The sequence below is a fragment of the Amblyraja radiata genome, chromosome 9, assembly GCF_010909765.2.
Source record: "Amblyraja radiata isolate CabotCenter1 chromosome 9, sAmbRad1.1.pri, whole genome shotgun sequence".
Taxonomy (NCBI): domain Eukaryota; kingdom Metazoa; phylum Chordata; class Chondrichthyes; order Rajiformes; family Rajidae; genus Amblyraja; species Amblyraja radiata.
The window spans coordinates 51,088,322-51,109,042 of record NC_045964.1 but is presented as its reverse complement, the minus strand read 5'-3'; the positions used below and the strand labels follow the sequence as shown (position 1 = coordinate 51,109,042).

The 20,721-nt window shown below is 40.9% G+C and overlaps 1 protein-coding gene across 3 annotated transcripts in view; it reads right to left on the bottom strand.

Moving 5' to 3' along the window:
- The window catches only part of zc3h14 (zinc finger CCCH-type containing 14), a 41,867-nt gene that overhangs the window by 8,401 nt on the left and 12,745 nt on the right, over positions 1-20,721 (bottom strand). For 2 of the 3 annotated variants that reach the window (XM_033027383.1, XM_033027381.1), the window contains exons 5-11: positions 20,243-20,450; positions 17,834-18,299; positions 16,881-17,032; positions 14,185-14,285; positions 7,431-7,586; positions 4,524-4,674; positions 1,301-1,494 (exon numbers count right to left, since the gene is read on the bottom strand). In XM_033027383.1, coding sequence (XP_032883274.1) covers positions 1,301-1,494; positions 4,524-4,674; positions 7,431-7,586; positions 14,185-14,285; positions 16,881-17,032; positions 17,834-18,299; positions 20,243-20,450 — 1,428 coding nt within the window. The remainder of the gene's footprint in view (positions 1-1,300; positions 1,495-4,523; positions 4,675-7,430; positions 7,587-14,184; positions 14,286-16,880; positions 17,033-17,833; positions 18,300-20,242; positions 20,451-20,721) is intronic. The other variant, XM_033027382.1, reaches the window with a different exon arrangement.

The window sequence follows — 20,721 nt, the reverse complement described above, 5'->3', positions numbered from 1 at the left end:
AACTGAACATTCACAGCCCACTGATACAATTCCAAATATTTACAGTATTCAGAGTAATAAAAAATCAGATTTAATTCATTATACCATCTAGTTCCAGACTCTCCAAAATAAATGGGTTATCAGCATTAAACCTGTGAGTCTCTCAGATGGACAAAAATATCATCTCCTATACTTCCATATTTTTACGAGGAAATACAAATTCTATTCATTTGCTTCTCAAGGAACACCCTTGTGATTTCAGGAAATCAATCAAGTGAGTATGGACACACTAACTCCAAGTAATGTATGCTCTTTCTTAGGAATGGACCAAAACTGCAGGTAAAACTTTCAGGTTGCATACAAGGCTGCAATATGAACACGTGTGTTATCAGCAAAGCCCCAGTACAAATGCAAAAAAGACACATCATTATATTCCAATTCAACTTGTCACAAAGTACTATTTGGTCTGTAATTGCTTGTCACCTTTCATGAGAAATTGCACATCAAAATTTTCAATATTAGCATACCAGTTTCTCTCCATTCTCATCAAGCGAGTAATCACACACTTTACTGCAATATACTTCACCTGTCACTTTCTTGCGTGCTCATTTAACCAATCTATATCAATTTGCATTATGAAATAGCAATTTCCCATGTGGTTTTTGGTCAATAAAACTTGGATTAATTACTCAATAACCATACATGCCCAAGGATCTAATATGCATCTTAGTGGTGTCTCACTAAGACCCTGAAAACAATCCATTTATTCCTATCAATCTGCTCTTTCCCCCAAATCCATATGTCTTTATTTTATTTAGTAACATTAGGGTACTTTGCAAGATGCTTTTTGAAAATCCTTTCACATTACATTTTCCTTTAACTGTCCTGCTGGTTCCACCAAAAAAACCTTTATGCTTAAACATATTATGATTTTCCAAATGTCGTGTTTGACTTCCCAATGGATAATGGATTCTAGTATTTGATCAACAAGTGGGATCAAGAGGGTCTGTAATTCATCTTCTCTTGCATGGTATTATATCTGCTACCTTTTAATCTGTTCCAGAATATCTGACATTCTGAAAGATCATTTGTGCGTACATATCACCTTTCCATTCCCTTCAGAACATTGTTTACTTTGACCACTTCTGCTGAAACCCACATCCATGTTTATTTTCCCCCAACACTTCCCCCACTAGGATGTAAGGGAAGAAAATTAAATAAGTAATTAACAAAATGTGCTAATTGAACTGAATAAACATTTCCTGTCTGGAAGCTTTCATGTGTAATTATTAACTCTAAAAACACCAAATTAACCAATTACCATCAGATTCAATCAATGTCTGAGCAACAGACTGTAATGATAATTTATATTTCCTTCCAGGCTCTTGTAAAGGACCCTCTTGCTCCACTGGCTCAGTCTCCTCATCATGCTCTGAAATAGATCCGGGAGGACTTGGAATGCCATCCAGTGTCACAATAAATTTAGGACTTGCTTCCTCGGAGTCAATTTGATCTCTATCAAGAAAATATAAAAACGGTGATTAATAACATTAAGCCTTTAATTAGAGATTAAAACAGGATAAATATAACCAAATATAGATAGAACAATAACATATTTGAGGAATCCAACTGCAGAGAAACTGCCATACTGACCTAAAAATTACTGTTAGGATATTTTAATAGCTACTAGAGTTCTTGATCAGCAACTACAGATAATACATCCAGGTAAGCTTAGTGCATCTTAAGTAGGAATTTGCAAGCGGTAGAGTCCCCATGTACAGTGCCTTCCATAATGTTTGGGACAAAGGCCCATCATTTATTTATTTGCCTCTATACTCCGCAATTTGAGATTTGTAATAGAAAAAAATCATGTGGTTAAAGTGCACATTGTCATATTTTAATAAAGGCCATTTTTATACATTTTGGTTTCACCAAGTAGAAATTACAGCAGTGTTTATACATAATCCCCCCATTTCAGGGCACCATAATGTTTGGGACACAGCAGTGTCATATAAATGAAAGTAGTAATGTTTAGTATTTTCTTGCATATCCTTTGCAAGCAATGACTGTTTGAAGTCTACGATTCTTGGACATCACCTGGGTGTCTTCTCTGATGATGCTCTGCCAGGCCTGGATTGCAGTCATCTTTAGCTTATGCTTGTTTTGAGGGTTAGTCCCCTTCAATTTTCTCTTCAGCATATAAAGGGCATGCTCAATTGGGTTCAGATCGGGTAATTGACTTGGCCACTCAAGAATTTCTGTTCATGAAGTCTTCTGCGGACTTATGGAGAGAATTCTACTGTCATCAGCTGTGGAGGTCTTCCTTGGCCTGCAAGTCCGTTTGCAATTAGTAAGCTCACCAGTGCTCTCTTTCTTCTTAATGATGTTCCAAACAGTTGATTTTGGTAAGCCTAAGGTTTGGCTGATGTCTCTAACAGTTTTATTCTTGTTTCTCAGTCTCATAATGGCTTCTTTGACTTCCATTGGCACAGCTTTGGCCCTCATGTTGATAAACAGCAATAAAAGTTTCCAACGGTGATGGAAAGACTGGAGGAAAGACTAGGTGCTGTGAGCTCTCTTTTACCTGCATTAAGGAGGCAATTAAACACACCTGAGCAATTACAAACCTGTGAAGCCATGTGTCCCAAACATTATGGTGCCCTGAAATGGGAGAACTATATATAAACACAGCTGTAATTTCTATATGGTGGAACCAAAATGTATAAAAATAGCCTTTATTAAAATCTGACAATGTGCACTTTAACCACGTGATTTTTTTATATTACAAATCTCAAATTGTGGAGTACAGAGGTAAAAAATAAATAAATGATGTGTCTTTGTCCCAAACATTATGGAGGGCGCTGTGCTGGTTGCTTTTGGACGTTAAGCAATAAAGGTTAAGATTTCAGGGATAATTTCAAAGCAGCTTTGGTGAGTTGCTGCTGGTTTTCTTGTAAATGTCACACTGCATGTGAGTGTGCTACTGATGAAAGGAGTGGAAGCTTAAGATAGTGGATTGAATACAAGGGAAAAGGATGGAATTGAGTTGTGCTAGAATGCCAAAATCAATGGCATGTGAGAATTCTGAAATGTACTTGAGAAGGTTCTACATAATAGACTTACTGCAAAGGTTAAAGGACAGCCAATTATATTAGATATGGCCACATAAGCAGATGGCCAGCTGAAACAAAGCAGAGCACAAAAGTCAAAATATATGCCCCAAAGATTATTGCTAGGGTCTCTTTCCTGATACAATTGACAGAATGTTCAGTTGAGAGATTGGGAAGTGCAATAAGTTTTAATTTGGCAAGGATACAGACATAATTGAAATGGTCTCCTTCTATGCCCCAAAGATACAAACAAGTTTGAATATATTACTCTGAGGAAAAAAAAACAAGTCAAGCATTTCAAGAAAAGCAAAGAATTGGCTGCCGGTAAAGAGGAAGAAAGAGGGACAGATAAGGTTCATTTGGAAAAATGTAAGCTAGAACATTTCACAGGTAGGGGGTTGGGAGAAGAGAAAAAAATGAAACAAAATATGCTTTTTTAACATTTGGAGCATTTAAATATTTGACCTAAAAGCAATTTCATTTTAATTTATTTTATGACATTGCTCTGAAGGAATGTACCACATCTATGATTCTTATGCTTATTGCCGTCTCATGCTTATTCTCTCTCATATGCTGAGAGAATGAAGCGGTTGGGCTTGTACACTCTGGAGTTTAGAAGGATGAGAGGGAATCTTATTGAAACATATAAGATTGTTAATGGTTTGGACACACTGGAGGCAGGAAACATGTTCCCGATGTTGGGGGAGTCCAGAACCAGGGGCCACAGTTTAAGAATAAGGGGTAAGCCATTTAGAACGGAGACGAGGTAACACTTTTTCTCACAGAGAGTTGTGAGTCTGTGGAATTATCTGCCTCAGAGGGCGGTGGAGGCTGGTTCTCTGGATGCTTTCAAGAGGGAGCTGGATAGGGCTCTTGAAGATAGCGGAGTTAGGGGATATGGGGAGAAGGCAAGAACGGGGTACTGATTGGGGATGATCAGCCATGATCACATTGAATGGCGGTGCTGGCTCGAGGGGCCGAATGGCCTCCTCCTGCACCTAGTGTCTATTGTCCATTTGAAATTCTGGTAAAGTTTGCATGTTGCATTAGCTTTCAGACAAGATTATCAGTTTGCCTGTATCCCCTTATCAAAGGACTTTAATTTGGAGTGCCCAGCGATCAGTTTACCAGATTCTAAGTGTTCCCATATTGAATGAGGAGCATGTCTTTTAAGGTCTTGATTCAGACCACAAGCTTGATGGCCGATTCAGCACACAAAATTAGGAAGGATCTAGAAGAGTTTTTAATTTCAAATGCAAAGTCAAGTAGGAAATGCACAGATTTAATCTTGATGGGGTTCTACTGATAAACAATTATGTCGTATAACACACAAAAACCTAACTAACTGATGGAATATACTGAAATTAAATATAATTAAAATGCAATATCGCAGAGTAGCCATTAAATCTTGCAATATATGAAGGAGCTACTCACTTGGTCTGCACCATACGTTCTTGTTCAGCTGGCACACTTTCCACATAAACTGTAGCTTTTCCCTGGAGCTGGGATTCCACTCCACCCAATACTGGCTTCTTCAAGATAAAGGATCTTGTATCACCACCGGGTTTTGCTTCTACTGGTTGCACTATAGAAATAATAAAAGCTTATAATTTACAACAATTAACAACTGTGGAATCCATTTGATTTTTTCATAGTACCTGTACCTCACCATAGTTGTGCACATGACAAGCAACTCAAATTGAAACTTGAGTTGCAGACAGTGCATAAAGTGAGATGATGCAAATCATTGCCGTATTGGTGAATAGCATTTAAAGAAAGGAAGGTACACAAAAATGCTGGAGAAACTCAGCGGGTGCAGCAGAGATGCACTCAGTCTCCGTCCAAGCTTTGAGATTGAATGTTTTATGCAAATATAGACTTCAAATTTCCCTAGAGACATAAGAAGCTGTATATGCTGGAATCTTGCATCAAAAAAAGTGGTTGAGGAACTTAGATCAGGCAGCATCTGTAGAGGGGCTTTTCACTCCACCCCCACACGTTTAGTCCAAAAAAGGTCTGGACCCAAAATGTCATCTGTCCATTTCCTCCACAGATGGTGCCTGATCACCGAGTTCCTCCAGCACTTTATGTTTTGTTTCCAATATACTTGCCCAGTTGGCTGTGAATGAACTGATGAGACAAAAAGTACTTATGCCCTCACACAAATAACAAATGCACAATGAGTGAAAATGTCTACAGGACAATACAATTCAATTATTTAGACCATAAAGACATAGGAGCCAAATTAGGCCATTTGGCCCAACAGGTCTGCTGCGCCATTCTATCATAGCTGATCTATTTTTCCCTCTTAATCCCATTCTCCTGCCTTCTTTGATGCCTTTACTATTCAAGAACCTATCAATTTACGCTTTTAAAAATACCCAATGATTTGGCGTCTACTGCCATCTGTGGCAATGAATACCACAGATTCACGAAAGAAACTCCACCTCATCGCCATTCTAAAGGTATGTCCTTTTATTCTGAGGCTGTGCCCTCCTAGACACACACTATTGGAAACATCCTCTCCACATGCACTTTATCTAGGCCTATCCTTATATGCTTTGAGATTTATTTTTATGTGATCAAAGGCTAAAAGGATACAACATTTCTAATAACAGAAAAGATACAGCACCAACATATTTTGCCAGAAGTAGCAAGTAAACAATCCACCTTGGCTTTCACCCAAGAACCTAACATCACAGAAGCCATTCTACAGCCAATCTGATTTACTTCATATGATATTAAAAAAACAAAGGGTCAAGTCATCCCAGTTGAAGGTCTGCAGTCCAGAATCAGTCAGATCTTTAGTCACATTGTTCAACTGCAGCAACAGCAATGGCAACTGCCAAACATGGTGGACAATTGCCCACATGCTCTCAGAAAAAAATGACAAATCTAATCTAATTACCATCCATCTAACACTCAGTCATTAAAATGACAGAAGGCATTGTCAAAGGCTTTATCAAATGGTTCATACTCACTATTAAGCCTTTCAATTATGCCTATTTTGGGTTTCTCCAAAACCACTTAGCTCTGAACTTTAACCCAAGTGTTGGTATAAATATGGAATAAAGAGGAGGCGAATTCCAAAAATCACTGCTCCCAACATTAAGGTTGCTTTTAACTGATTGTGATGTCAAGGAGAAAGCATTCTTACGTATGGGAAATGATTGGGATGAAAGTCAATCACCCAACCGCAGGTCATTGCTTCAGGAGCTCTCCAGGGTAGCATCAATAAGACTACAATTAGCATTTGTTTCTTCAATGACATCCTTGCATCATGAGAAAAGCAGGAACTATTACTGATGATTACAAGATTCGATTTCTCTTACAATTTATCTGAAAATAAAACAATATGTGCCTGCATTCAGCATGATCGAGGCAATACCAGGGCATGAACCATTAGGTGCAAATAATAATCAGATCCAACAAGAGAGAATATAACCATTTGCCCTCAGCATTCAGTGGCATTACTATTACCAAATGCTCCATATTCACTATCACGCAAGTTACGGATGACAAGAAAGTAAATATTACAACTAGGTTGACAGGTCGTATTTTGTTGCGAGCGATTGGTTTCTTGACATCCTAAAGCCTTTCCACCATTTTACAAGGTATACATCAAGAGAGAATATTGGAATATTTTTCACTTTCTTGGATGAGTGCAGCTCAAACAACACCCAAGACAGTCACCAGTCATGACCAACCAACTCTCTTGAATGTCACCCTATCCACAGTGTGCACCATTACACACCAATGATGCCTGTAAGCCATCAGAAAACGTCAACAGTATTTTCTAAACATATAGAATATACTAACAATGAAGAAAAGGACAGCATACATGTGGAAATATGTCACCGGCTTCAAGTTCTCTTCCAAGAGAAAAATACTGAATTTAGTACAAAGAGGAAAAAAGTGAAAGCTTTCCAGAACAAATGCAAGATTAAAATTTTAGAAAGGTTGAAAGCGAGGGGAATGGAAGCAAGGAAAATTTATTTGGGGATTGAGGTCTATAAAGTAAGAGTAATCCAACAGCCAGTGATGGGGTGTAATCTAGTGTTCATATAAATGAACTAGTTGAGCAAAGAGCAGATTATTATTAAACTGAGAAAGAGGCAGGGTCCTAAGCAACTATAACTTGGTCATTATTGGCATATTGAACGGAATGTGGGTGGAGGTATGATGTGAGGAAGGAAGTCATTAAAACAAAGGAAATATGTATTTTAAAAGCCGATAAAGAAAACATTAAATTACAACATTATCTTCTCAATAAATACATAAACTTCCAATAAAGGCCACTATAATTGTATTCCTCTGATGCCGATTCATTTTGATTCTTACAGTAATTCTTTTGCGCTGGTTGTTCAGCTTCATTGATCTGTAATAGTAAGGCTTGCTGATGTGCTTTGTCTACCGGATTAATCACTTCAATTTCACTACTTTCACGTATGGCCCGAGTTCTAGGAGCCACAGGTACCATCTGTTTCTGTGGAATAACTGCACAAAAGAAAAAAATTGTAATTATTTTTTTATTCACTCTTTAAATAATTTAATCTCTACTCAAACAATTTTAGATGAACTTCCAGATAAACTAGGCAGAAAACGTGAATTCAATTTGGTTATATTTCTTCAGTTTTACAAATTTAAAAAATCAATGTCGAGTCACAAGTGAAAATAGAATGTTTTGCTTTGATAAAATGTGGCTTTTAATGCAAAGGATCCAAGATGGAATTTAAAAAATCATTCTCAAACATAGCAATACAAAAATAAAATACTTCGGCATTTGTTCAATTCTTGTTAAAATAATACCTACTTGTCAGCTGCAACTACCACCTGTCAGGTCCCATTGTGACGCCAGAGATCCATGTTGTGACGCGAGTCACGGCAACCCTCCCCAACTGCACCTCGCCATCCCTTTTCCTACCCCTATCTTCCTCCATTCCCCCTCATCCCCAGCACTCCCTCCCTCACCTCTCCCTCACTCTCTTTTCCCCTACCCTCAGTCACTCCCTCCATAACCCCTCTCCCCTCCCTACCCCCCTCCTCTCCCTCTATCACCCTGCTACCCCACGTGGCTGACGGGTTCCCATTGTGACGCCAGAGATCCCCTTTGTGATGCAAGTCATGGTAACCCTCCCCAAGTGCGCCTCGCCATCCCCCTTACCCCTATCCTCCTCCATTACCCCTCATCCCCAGCACTTTCTCCCCCTCCTCTTTATCCTCCCTCTTCTTTCCCCTCTCCCACCTAATTAGGGGGCATTAGGAGGAAGTGACCATAACATGGTCAGGTTTAATCTACAATTGGAGAGGAAGAGTAGATCGGAGGTGTCAGTGTTGCAGTTGAATAAAGGGGACTATGGGACCATGAGGGAGGAGCTGGCCAAAATTGACTGGAAAGATACACTAGCAGGGATGACAGTGGAATAAAAATGGCAGGTGTTTCTAGGAATAATACAGAAGGTGCAGGATCAGTTCATTCCTAGGAGGAAGAAAGATTCCAAGGGGAGAAAGGGACGACCATGGCTGACAAGGGACATCAGGGACAGTATAAAAATTAAAGCTAAGAAGTACAACGTAGCAACGATGAGCGGGAAGCAAGAGGATTGGATAATGTTTAAAGAACAGAAGATAACCAAAAAGACAATACGGGGAGAAAAGATGAGGTACGAAGGTAAGCTAGCCAAGAACATAAAGCAGGATAGTAAATGCTTCTTTAGGTATGTGAAGAGGAAAAAATTAGTTAAGACCAAAGTTGGACCCTTGAAGACCGAAAAAGGTAAATTTATTATGGGGACCAAGGAAATGGCAGATGAGTTGAACAGGTACTTTGGGTCTATCTTCACTAAGGAGGACACAAATAATTTTCCTGATATAGTAGTGGCCAGAAGATCTGGGGTGACGGAGGAACTGAAGGAAATCCACATTAGGCAGGAAATGGTGTTGGATAGACTGATGGGACTGAAGGCTGATAAATCCCCAGGGCCCGATGGTCTGCATCCCAGGGTACTTAAGGAAGTGGCTCTAGAAATCGTGGATGCATTGGTGATAATTTTCCAATGTTCTATAGACTCAGGATCAGTTCCTGTGGATTGGAGGGTAGCTACTGTTATCCCACTTTTTAAGAAAGGTGGGAGAGAGAAAACAGAGAATTATAGACCAGTTAGCCTGACATCGGTGGTGGGGAAGATGCTGGAGGCAATTATAAAAGATGAGATAGCCAAACATTTGGTAAGCAGTAACAGGATCGATCCGAGTCAGCATGGATTTACGAAGGGGAAATCATGCTTGACTAATAGACAATAGGTGCAGGAGTAGGCCATTCGAGCCAGCACCGCCATTCAATGTGATCATGGCTGATCGTCCCCAATAAGTACCCCGTTCCTGCCTTCTCCCCATAGCCCCTGACCGCTATTTTTAAGAGCCCTATCTAGCTCTCTCTTGAAAGCATCCAGAGAACCTGCCTCCACCTGCATCCAGAGAACCTGAGGCAGAGAATACCACAGACTTCTGGAATTTTCTGAAGATGTAACTAGGAAAATGGACAAGGGAGAGCCAGTGGATGTAGTGTACCTGGACTTTCAGAAAGCATTTGATAAGGTCCCACATAGGAGATTAGTGGGCAATGTTAGGGCACATGGTATTGGAGGTAGAGTGCTGACATGGATAGAGAAGTGGTTGGCAGACAGGAAACAAAGAGTAGGGATTAACAGGTCCCTTTCAGAATGGCAGTGGCTAGTGGGGTACCGCAAGGCTCGGTGCTGGGACCGCAGCTATTTACAATATACATCAATGATTTGGATGAAGGGATTCAAAGTAACATTTGCAAATTTGCAGATGACACAAAGCTGGGTGGCAGTTTGAACTGTGAGGAGGATGCTATGAGAATGCAGGGCGACTTGGACAGGTTGGGGTAGTGGGCCGATGCAAGGCAGATGAAGTTTAATGCGGATAAATGTGAGGTTATCGACTTTGGTAGCAAAAACAGGAAGGCAGATTACTATCTAAATGGCATCAAGTTGGGAAAAGGGGAAGTACAACAGGATCTGGGGGTCCTTGTACATCAGTCTATGAAAGTAAGGAGGTACACAAAATTGCTGGAGAAACTCAGCGGGTGCAGCAGCATCTATGGAGCGAAGGAAATAGGCGACGTTTCGGGCCGAAACCCTTCTTCAGACTGATGGGGGGTGGGGGGGAGAAGGAAGGAAAAGGGGAGGAGGAGGAGCCCGAGGGCGGGCGGATGGGAGGGTGGGAGGAGACAGCTAGAGGGTTGAGGAAGGGGAGGAGACAGCAAGGACTAGCAAAATTGGGAGAATTCAATGTTAATGCCATCCGGACGCAAGGTCCCCAGACGGAATATGAGGTGCTGTTCCTCCAATTTCCGCTGTTGCTCACTCTGGCAATGGAGGAGACCCAGGACAGAGAGGTCGGATAGGGAATGAGATGTAAGGAAAGTAAGGATGCAGGTACAGCAGGCAGTGAAGAAAGCGAATGGCATGTTGGCCTTTATAACAAGAGGAATCAAATATAGGAGCAAAGAGGTCCTTCTGCAGAGGGCGGTGGAGGCAGGTTCGCTGGATGCTTTCAAGATTGAGCTAGTTAGGGCTCTTAAAAATAGCGTAGTCAGGGGATATGGGGAGAAGGCAGGAACGGGGTACTGATTGGGGATGATCAGCCATGATCACATTGAATGGCGGTGCTGGCTCGAAGGGCCGAATGGCCTACTCCTGCACCTATTGTCTATTGTCACACAGCGGCTTCCCCGACTCCACTCATGCGGGCTCACTCAGCACGGCTTGCGGACTCAACCAGCACGGCTTGTGAACTCAGCCCTGCCTCCGGGGTTTTATTCTTTTCGCCCCGGTGATTGACAGCGGGTGCCGGATGGGGCGTTACCTTCATGGTGAGCGTCAGGCGAGAAGGCCAATCTGATAATCTCTCATGATTTTTTAAACCTTCATAATCTTTGTAATATTCCACCGATTGGAACAAAACGTGGTGTGCTTGGAGCAGAGGAGAACGGTGAGTAAGGTGGCTAAAAAAGGGTACCATTTTTGCGAAAAACTTTAAAAAAACGCAAACCGGAAGAGGACAAGATGAGGGCTTTAGTAATAGTGTAGATAAATACTAGAACAAGTTGGACCCGTTGGGTCCGTCACATGGGAGGTCTGGTCCCCCCCAACGCAACCCGTTCCCCCAACACAATATTCCACCACTCACCCATAGCCCCCCAACGCAATATTCCACGACTCACCCATAGCCCCCCAACTGCACTGGAGTGGCTCATTTCCCCTTATTTCCCAGCACTCCCTCCCTCCCCCTCCTCTTCATCATCCCTCTTTTTAAACTTTGAAAGAAATGCAAGCAATTGCTGCCAGGACAAATGAGATCCCTTTGTGACGTCATAGCTGTAACTGCCACTGCAGTGTTCAAGTCATTCTTTCTCAAACTGGATTTTGTAAAGTTAAAAATGTGAATAACTTGTCCCTGTCACACGGGAGGCCTGGTCCACCAACGCAACCCATTCTCCCTACGCAATATTCCACCACTCACCCATAGCCCCCACGGGAGGCATGGTCCCCCAACGCAACCCGTTCCCCAGTGTAAGATTCCACCACTCACCCGTTCCCCCAACGCAACCCGTTTCCACCACTCACCCGTTCCCCCAACGCAACCCATTCCCCAACGCAATATTCCACCACTCACCCATAGCCAACTGCGCAGGCGCGGCTCATTTCCCCTCATTCCCCAGCACTCCCTCCCCCTCTTCACCATCCCTCTTTTAAAAAAAAAAAAAAAAATCCAATTCCCTTGACCCGCTCCTGCCGTTACAATGTTTCAAATGAGAGGACTAAGTGTCCCGTCTTGAGATCCCATTGTGATGTCATTGTGGGGTGGAGTACTGCTGACGGGCAGTTTATGTAAATGAGATCCCATTGTGATGTCATAGCTGCTAACTGCCACTGCAAGTTCAAGTGATTTGTCTCAAATTGAATTTTTAGTTTTTAATGTGAATAACTTGTAAAATATAACATCAATCTGAACAAAACTAGATACACCACACCACAGGATTTTGAGTAAGGTGGTCCAAAAATTGTAGCGCTATCATGTACCGTTTTGGGTTAATTTCAGGATCACATATGCAGACATCCACACACGCCCGCTCAGACAGAATCACACGCATAGAAACAAACAAGATGAGAGTTTTAGTAAAATATAGATAGATAGATTTGATAAAGAAGGCTGATCCATAATATTAAGATGCACAGGATTAACAATGATTTTGTCATATGGATTCATAACTAACTTACTAATAAAAGACAGGGTTGTTGTGGAAGGACAATTTTCAGGTTGGGAGACTGTGACCTGTGGAGTTCTGCAAGGATCTGTGCTGGGACCTCTACTATGTGTGATATATGACTTGTATATAAACAGATGGGTTGGTTACTAAGTTTGCATATTACACCAAGATTACTGGAATTGCAGACTGTGAGAAAGGCTGGCCAAGTTTACAGAGGGATATAGAGGTTACAGAAATGGGTGGAGAAACGGCAGATGGAGTTTTACCAAGCAAGAGCGAGGTGTTGCACTTTGGAAGGTTGAATGTAAGGGGAAAATATACAATTAGTGGCAACACCTAACAGCATTCATGTACAGAGGGAGATTGGACTAAAGTTCACAACCCCCTGAAAATGGCACCACAAGTAGATATAAAGAAGGCATGTGGTATGCTTGTCTTCATTAGTCGAAGCATTGAGTATAAGAGTCAGGAAGTCATGATGCAGTTTTATTACAGGAAGAATGTGGAGGCATTGGAAATGGTACAGAGTGGGTTTAACCAAATGAAGTCTGAATTAGTGGGTATTAGCTAGAGGGTTAGGTTAGACAGACATGGATTGTTTTATCTGGAAAGCCAGAGGTTGAGAGAAGACCTGACAGAAGTATATTAAATTATGAGTCATAAATACGATAGACAGTCAGAATCTTTCTCAGGATAGAAATATCAAATGTCAGCGAGCATAGCTTTAAGGTGACTGGACCCAGATCATCTCCTCCATCAGGCTATCAGCAGAGAGCAGAGGCCACCCCGACTGAAGTCCCGTCACCCCTTTGCTCCACATGGAAAACAACTCCTAGCATCCATCCAGCCAACTGAGACAAAAGCATACTGGATAGCCACCAAGTGGTCACAGGAGTGCAAGGCAACCTCATCTCCATTACACAGCTACATCTCTTCACCAGATAAAAGCTGTCCAGGGTCTGACCTCCCCAGAGGAGCATGGGTGAAGCTCAACAGACTTCGTACTGGAATTGGGCGTTTCAATGCCAGCATGTGGAGATGGGGGCTCCGCAAGAGCCCAGCCTGTGAATGCAGAGCAGAACAACAGACAGCCAACCATGTCATCTCTGAGTGCCCGTTCTACCACCTACTAAATGGAGCTCAGGGTCTGGCAGACATTGATGCAGAGCCAACAACCTGGCTGCTCAACACCCGGCTTGAGATCTAACTATTCCTTTGGTTTATTTATGTTTCATTTGCAATAGAAGACCGGGGGAGAATGGCAACGTTTAAAGGAGATGTGCAGGGCAAGTTTTTTTTTTACACAGAGGGTGGTGAGTGCCTGGAACGCAATGCTGGGGCTGATGGTGGAGGCTGATACTATGGCGGCACTTAAGGGACTTTTGGATAGACACATGGATATGCAGGGAATGGAGCTTAATGGCAGGCAGATAGGAATTGGTCTTGGCATCATGTTCAGCACAGGCATTGTGTGCCAAAGAGCCTGTTCTTATGCTGTACTGTTCTATGTTCTATCTGGAGCATTAGGTGCGACGCAGAAAATAGATAGAACCTAAAAATAACAATCAACATGTTACCCAGTCTTGCTTTCAAAAAGATAAATTTTACAAAGGATCCCAACACAAAATGCAGTCTGTCCATTCCCCCTCCACAGAAGCTAATATCAATTAAAAACTAACAGTAAATTCTAACATACCAATGCTAATATTTATCAATTATATAATTTACTATAGTCATGACAAAGAGCACAAAATCAAAATCACCCTGATAGGGCGTATTCAGAAAACAACATATTACCTGCTGGATAACTTGTCGTCTTGCATACAGATTTCTGGGCTTCTGTGATAGCTTTTAGTATTAAATTCTTATTGGCTTGTTTAGAAGGTGGCAAAGTAGGCCTGAAGGAAAAACAATAAATTTCTCTTAATTTTAAATATTAACATGCTGCAAAATGCTGTCTGCTATAAAGTCCCTCTCTTTCCTAGCGATGCAGAATTTTTATAACATTGACATGAGAAGACAAAGTCCTTATGCCACTTTCCACAAAGCAAAGTGATCTGTTATTTTCTGTCAGATACTAAAACTCATGAAAATACCTTGCATGTTACTCATCAATTATTTTATAGAATTGTTTAAGATCACATTACATTTCTGACTTTTATGTTTGGTCTATTAACTGTTTTGCAAAATTTAAGCGTAGGTCTGGATCACATGATTTATATAAATTAAACTTCTAGAGTCTGAAAACACTTCTATCTTTCTGCTACATTTCACTCAATAATTGAATTAGATGATAGTAGTATCATAGTGCATACAACTCTTGACAATCAGTTAAACCAAATATTAGATTTTATTTCTTTGAGATATGATGATTTCTGAAAATGCCAGATTTGCCTCATGCTTCACTGTTCAAGTTCAAGTTCAAGTGAGTTTATTGTCATGTGTCGCTGTATAGGACGATGAAATTCTTGCTTTGCTTCAGCACACACATAGTAGGCATTTACTACAAAACAGATAAGTGTGTCCATATACCATAATATAAATATATACACACATGAATAAATAAACTGATAAAGTGCAAATAACAGAAAGTGGGTTATTAATAATCAGAGATTTGCCGAGCCAGGTTTAATAGCCTGATGGCTGTGGGGATGTAGCTATTCCTGAACCTGGTTGTTGCAGTCTTCAGGCTCCTGTACCTTCTACCTGAAGGTAGCAGGGAGTTGAGTGTGTGGCCAGGATGGTGTGGGTCTTTGATGATACTGCCAGCCTTTTTGAGGCAGCGACTGCGATAAATCCCCTCGATGGAAGGAAGGTCAGAGCCGATGATGGACTGGGCAGTGTTTACTACTTTTTGTAGTCTTTTCCTCTCCCGGGCGCTCAAATTGCCGAACCAACCCACGGTGCAACCGGTCAGCATGCTCTCTACTGTGCACCTGTAGAAGTTAGAGAGTCTTCCTTGACAAACCGACTCTCCGTAACCTTCTCAGGAAGTAGAGGCGCTGATGAGCTTTCTTGATAATTGCATTAGTGTTCTCGGACCAGGAAAGATCTCAAGAGATGTGCACTCCCAAGAATTTGAAGCTCTTGACCCTTTCAACCATTGACCCGTTGATATAAATGGGGCTGTGGGTCCCCCTCCTACTCCTTCCAAAGTCCACAATCAGTTCCTTGGTTTTGCTGGTGTTGAGGGCCAGGTTATTGCGCTGGCACTATATGGACAGTTGCTCGATCTCTCTTCTACACTCTGACTCATCCCCATCAGTGATACGCCCCACAACAGTGGTGTCGTCAGCGAACTTGATGATGGAGTTCGCACTGTGACTGGCTACGCAGTCATGAGTATAGAGTGAGTACAGCAGGGGCCTGAGCACGTCTTCAATAAGGTGCCGCTGAAACACTTTCTTCAATCACTGCAGCCGTTCTGGTGAAGGCACGTCCACAACAATGCAGGATAGGAAGTTCCAGAAGTTAAACTCAGTAACAATGAAGGAACAATACATCAGGATAATGTGCCACTTGGCCAGAGCTCTGCAGGTGGCGCCACACCCATGCAGCTGTAGTCTTTGTTCTTCGCGAAATTGGTCATACAGCACAGAAACAGATCCTTTGACCAAACATCGAGCAATATCTATCTTAGTCCCATTTTCCTGCACTTGGTCCATGCCCTTCTATGCCTTGGTGATTCAACTGTTTGCCTGGACTCTTCTCAAATGTTGTGAGAATCTCTGCATCCACCACACACCATCTCGGGTAGAGGACCCCAGATTCCAATCACCCTCTGGGTGTAAAAATTCCTTATCCACATTTCCTCCAAACCTCTTAGCCCTTTTCCTAAATCTATAGTTTCTAGTTTTAGATTCCTCTGCTATGGAGGAAAGTTTCTCATTAGCTACCCTATATATATGCCCTCATAATTTTGTACACACATCGCCAAAAGTGAAGATTATTCCATCACACTCCTGACTCGCTTCCAGTAAATTCCAGTTTACAGAGATGACTAATGAATTCAGAGCCATTAATTTCCTTATTTTCTCTATAAGTAATGTTTGGCCAGCTGAGTGTCTCCAGAATGTTCCTTTTGTTTCACATTTTGGACATCTTTTCACATTTTTATCTTGTGGTCTTCCACTTAAATAAGTAGAACTACAAATTAAGCTCATCACTAACGATATATTCGTCCCAAACCATCATTTATTCAGGAGGTTTTGCAGAAAGAAGATCAAGTTACACCAGTTTCAAAAAATAAAGTTGCTCTGCAGAACAAGAAAATAGGGTTCAAACCCTCTGTAGAACTGCAGTTAAAAAAACTATGTTCTGAGTGACAAGAAAACAAAATTAGTTGGTAATCACATCATAAAAGAAAAATTACATGTTACAACTTAATTTGCACAAATTGTACCAATTTCAGATGGAAGAAAAATACCAACTACATATTGCAAATAAAATCCTAAGTTAGAATTCATGGATATAATTTCAAATGCTTTCCATACCTTCTTTCAGATTTTGCTGGGACAAAAATACTGCTGGAAAGGCTTCCTGTTCTTGAGGCAAAGTCATCATCATCTTCCTCACCATCACTTGTCTTGTTTACTTTAACGACAGAACTTATGATATTCGCCTTTCTCTTTTTGGAGCTGTCATCCTATGACACAAGAAAAAGCAAAACACTTTGTCCAGAATATAATTATCCAGCCTGCATGTGATTACCCCAAGTAACTTTCATTACTTGAGTGGGGCTTTTTAATAATTTACCATTGAAAACAACTTTATGATCCAGTTATCGAGTTAGAAAGGGAATTTCACATAATGAATGGTACAGAAATGTATCTCAAATGGTATTAGAAACTGGACATTATTAATGAAAGGGGTTCATGAAAGGAGGGAGGGCATAACATTTATTTTTTTTATTGCATTGTTCAAGCTACAAGATATATTGCTAGGACTTTAATGATACTGGGATAATATGGAATTGGAGGAGATTTGTGAATGCATAAATACTGAGGATTTGGAGGGTGGAAGGGGCAATACGTTTAAGAAATAAATAACAATGGAGTGATACTAAATGGGTGTTTGGATATGAAAGTACTTAGCATGTTGATGGCAGCATGTGGTTTTCAGAATTTGGTTATCAAAGAAAGAAAGAATATAATGAGAGTACTAGGAGAAAGTAGTATTAAATATGGGATATTCAAAGATAGAAAGTAGTTTATGTTGAGATTGGGGAGAAAACCCATCTATAGAAAGAACAGGAAAAGGATTCCCATACTGAAAATCCTGACAAAAAAGAGAATAAATATATGGAAAGAAAGAAAGATAAAGGTCAGTGGTGTAATTTTAATTAGATTATTACTGGCCTCAATATTGTTACACACACACACTGGAGATAATAAACAAAGAATGTTTGCATTATCCATGAAAGTCGTGGTTATACATTTATACTCACATCTCTACTTGATCGATCAGAGTTAGACTTTGATGGCCTGTAAACTTGTACTCCACTTTCTGATAATTTGTTGTAAGCTTGCAAGGTGCTCTCATATGATCTGTAAACATTGCTGGTATTTTCTAATAGTCTGTAGCCATGCACGGAGCCTTCTCCTAACTTACATGGCTGAATATTATTCTGAGCCATCCTTAAAGACTGGGTGCTAGTTTCAGTTGCTTTGTACACTTGTGAAACGTTTCCTTCTGGCCCAAAGGCACCAAAAGAAGGGCACGATACATTATACAAAACTGTTACTATAGGCTTCTTCTTAAAAGATGAAGGAATTTCCTGTAAAATGTTAAGGTCCCCATCTATAAGATCATCCAGTTCAGGTTTAATGTCAATTACTGCTTCAGAGGAGACCAGTTCTGTTGAAGGCTTCACTGCTGGCAGTAAATGAGATGAACTTCTCTCCACAGTTGCTCTGTGTATAAATAAGATAAAAGTGGCTGAAGAAAGCATCAGAGGTACTCTTACAGATTTTACATATGTTTCTGAATTAAACTTGTGTTACATAACAAATAGAGAAACTTAAATCATCTGGTTGAATACCAAAGCAATTTTGTCAAATCATCTTTAAAGTCAGAATTTGTAATGCAGAAAAAATAAAGGCATTACAGTATAAAACTTTAGAAACAGTGCTGGAGTAACCAGAAAAAAAATGTTGAAAAACTCATCAACCATTTGGGAAAACATAAGTGTAGCAATCAAAACAAATACATTGAAGATATTCTTCTCCCGTCTGAAGAAGGGGCCTGACCTAAAACATAATCTGTCCATTTCTTTCCATAGATGCTGCCTGACCTGCTGAGTTCCTCCAGCAATTTGTTTTTTTCCCTTAGGGTTTAAGTACCATGCTACCATGTCCTTAATAATGTTTTTTTTTAGCAATTATTCCATAATTACATCAGGGTCAGAAAAGAAAAGAGCTGCTGTAGGAACTCAGCGAATCAGTCGGCAACCATGATGGGAAATGGACAGTCAATGGTTCAGGTTTAGATTATTCATCTGGGCTGATAAGAGTAGAAAGGACATATCCAGAATAAAGAGGTGTGGCAGTTGGGCAAGATCTAGCAAGCAATAGGTGGATATAGGTGAGGGCAGGTAAGAGTAATTTGGGTGACGGAAGAGCGAAAATAGCAATGGAAGCTGAGAGGTGATAAGAGGAGACAATGAAAGGCTGCAGATTCTGGAAACTGATAAGATAGGAACAGGGAGAGGGTAGAGTTGAGCAGGGGATGGGATTCAGTGAGATGATTGTGTGGGTGATGGGCAGATGTGGTGGTGGGGGGTGGGAAAAGAAACAGTGATAGGGTGCTGTGGGTTACTGTGAAGGAGGGGTGTGCGAGTGGACCAGGGTAGGTAAGAGGAGAAAGAAAGGGACAGGTTACCTGAAATCAGAGAATAAAATGTTCATGCCAATACCCGAGATCCTGGCTGGGACTAAACTGGGAGGCCAGGAAATGGAACTGAAAGCCATGTGGGACAGGATGGCAGCAAAGAAAGGTACCAAGGAATGACATGTGGCTACGGTACCAAGTCTGGGTGTGATCGTGGTTGAAGAGTCAGAGTGCAATGGAAATCAGAGGGGGAGTAGTGAGAGAGAGAACCTCAGAACTCCCGTCAAGGGGAGGAGGAAATCTTAAAAATGCGCCTACCTTGAAGAAACTTTGCAGTGGAGTAGTAAAATGAAAACACAAGAGACTAGAATCTAGAGGAAAAAAAATCCTCAAGTGGGCTCTCTTTTTTTGCTCCAGATTCCATCATCTACAATCTCTTGTGCCTCAATGATATAAGGCCGATTGGTTCCGTTTCCTATTTTGAATCTCCCTGCTTTAACATTGTTAGATTTGCTACATTCCTATTCGCTGGAACTATTCACAATCTATGGCAGTGGTTCTTAACCTGGGGGTCGTTTGGGGCTTTGCCAGGGGTCATGAAGGGGACACAAATAACATATCAATTTGTTGAGCCCATGTTTAGGAACCTTACAAAGGTACATACCACATACAATATTTTGTTCGCGTATGCGCATACTGGTGCCAAAAAGGTTAAGAACTACTGATCTATGGTAATTTTGAAAGAACAATCATTGCAGGGTTTCATATCCAAGGGATGGGTCAGATTATCCTACCCAAGGAAACCGAGTGAAGTAAACTGGAATATTAAGTCAATTGGATTTATCGAACTTTTGAGTAAGTAACCTATTAGCCATGCTATAAATTGAATGTGGTGCTCGTGGAGGATTCAGCTGAGCAAGGCTTTATTAGCATCATTTATTTTCGAAGGACATTCCAATTTTCCCTACTATTATCTTGTTATCCGTGAGTTATATACTCAATGATAGAATTTTAAATGCATTCCTACCTGATACCGGGTATTGACCGCTCTTGTAATGAGCTGGTAGAAACTCGAGAATCATTTCTCTCAGAATGTGTGCTGGACACAGCGAGAATACGAACATCTTCACTAGTTTGATCACCACTTCCGCTGACGGCTGCTTGAATCTTCTCGGAGGGAAATATATTACAATCTGTGTAGTTTGGCTGTTTCTTCACAGTGGTGGGTTCTTCAACTCATAAAAAAACAAAATAATTTTGATGCGAAACTTTAAATATTGATTTCCAGTATTTGCTGACTATTTTAACATTTATTTAATTATTTATACATAACTAAGGCTCTGATCTTGTTATCTTCCGGTTTGACGGTCTTTCTATTTGCGCAAAGCCGGTTAGCGATAGCGCCACGATTTTTCGCCAGTTCACTCACCGTTCCCCTGTGCTGTGAGTGCACCATTTCGTTCAGATCGGTTGAATGTCGCACGCGCGGTTTTAAGATTTTTAAAC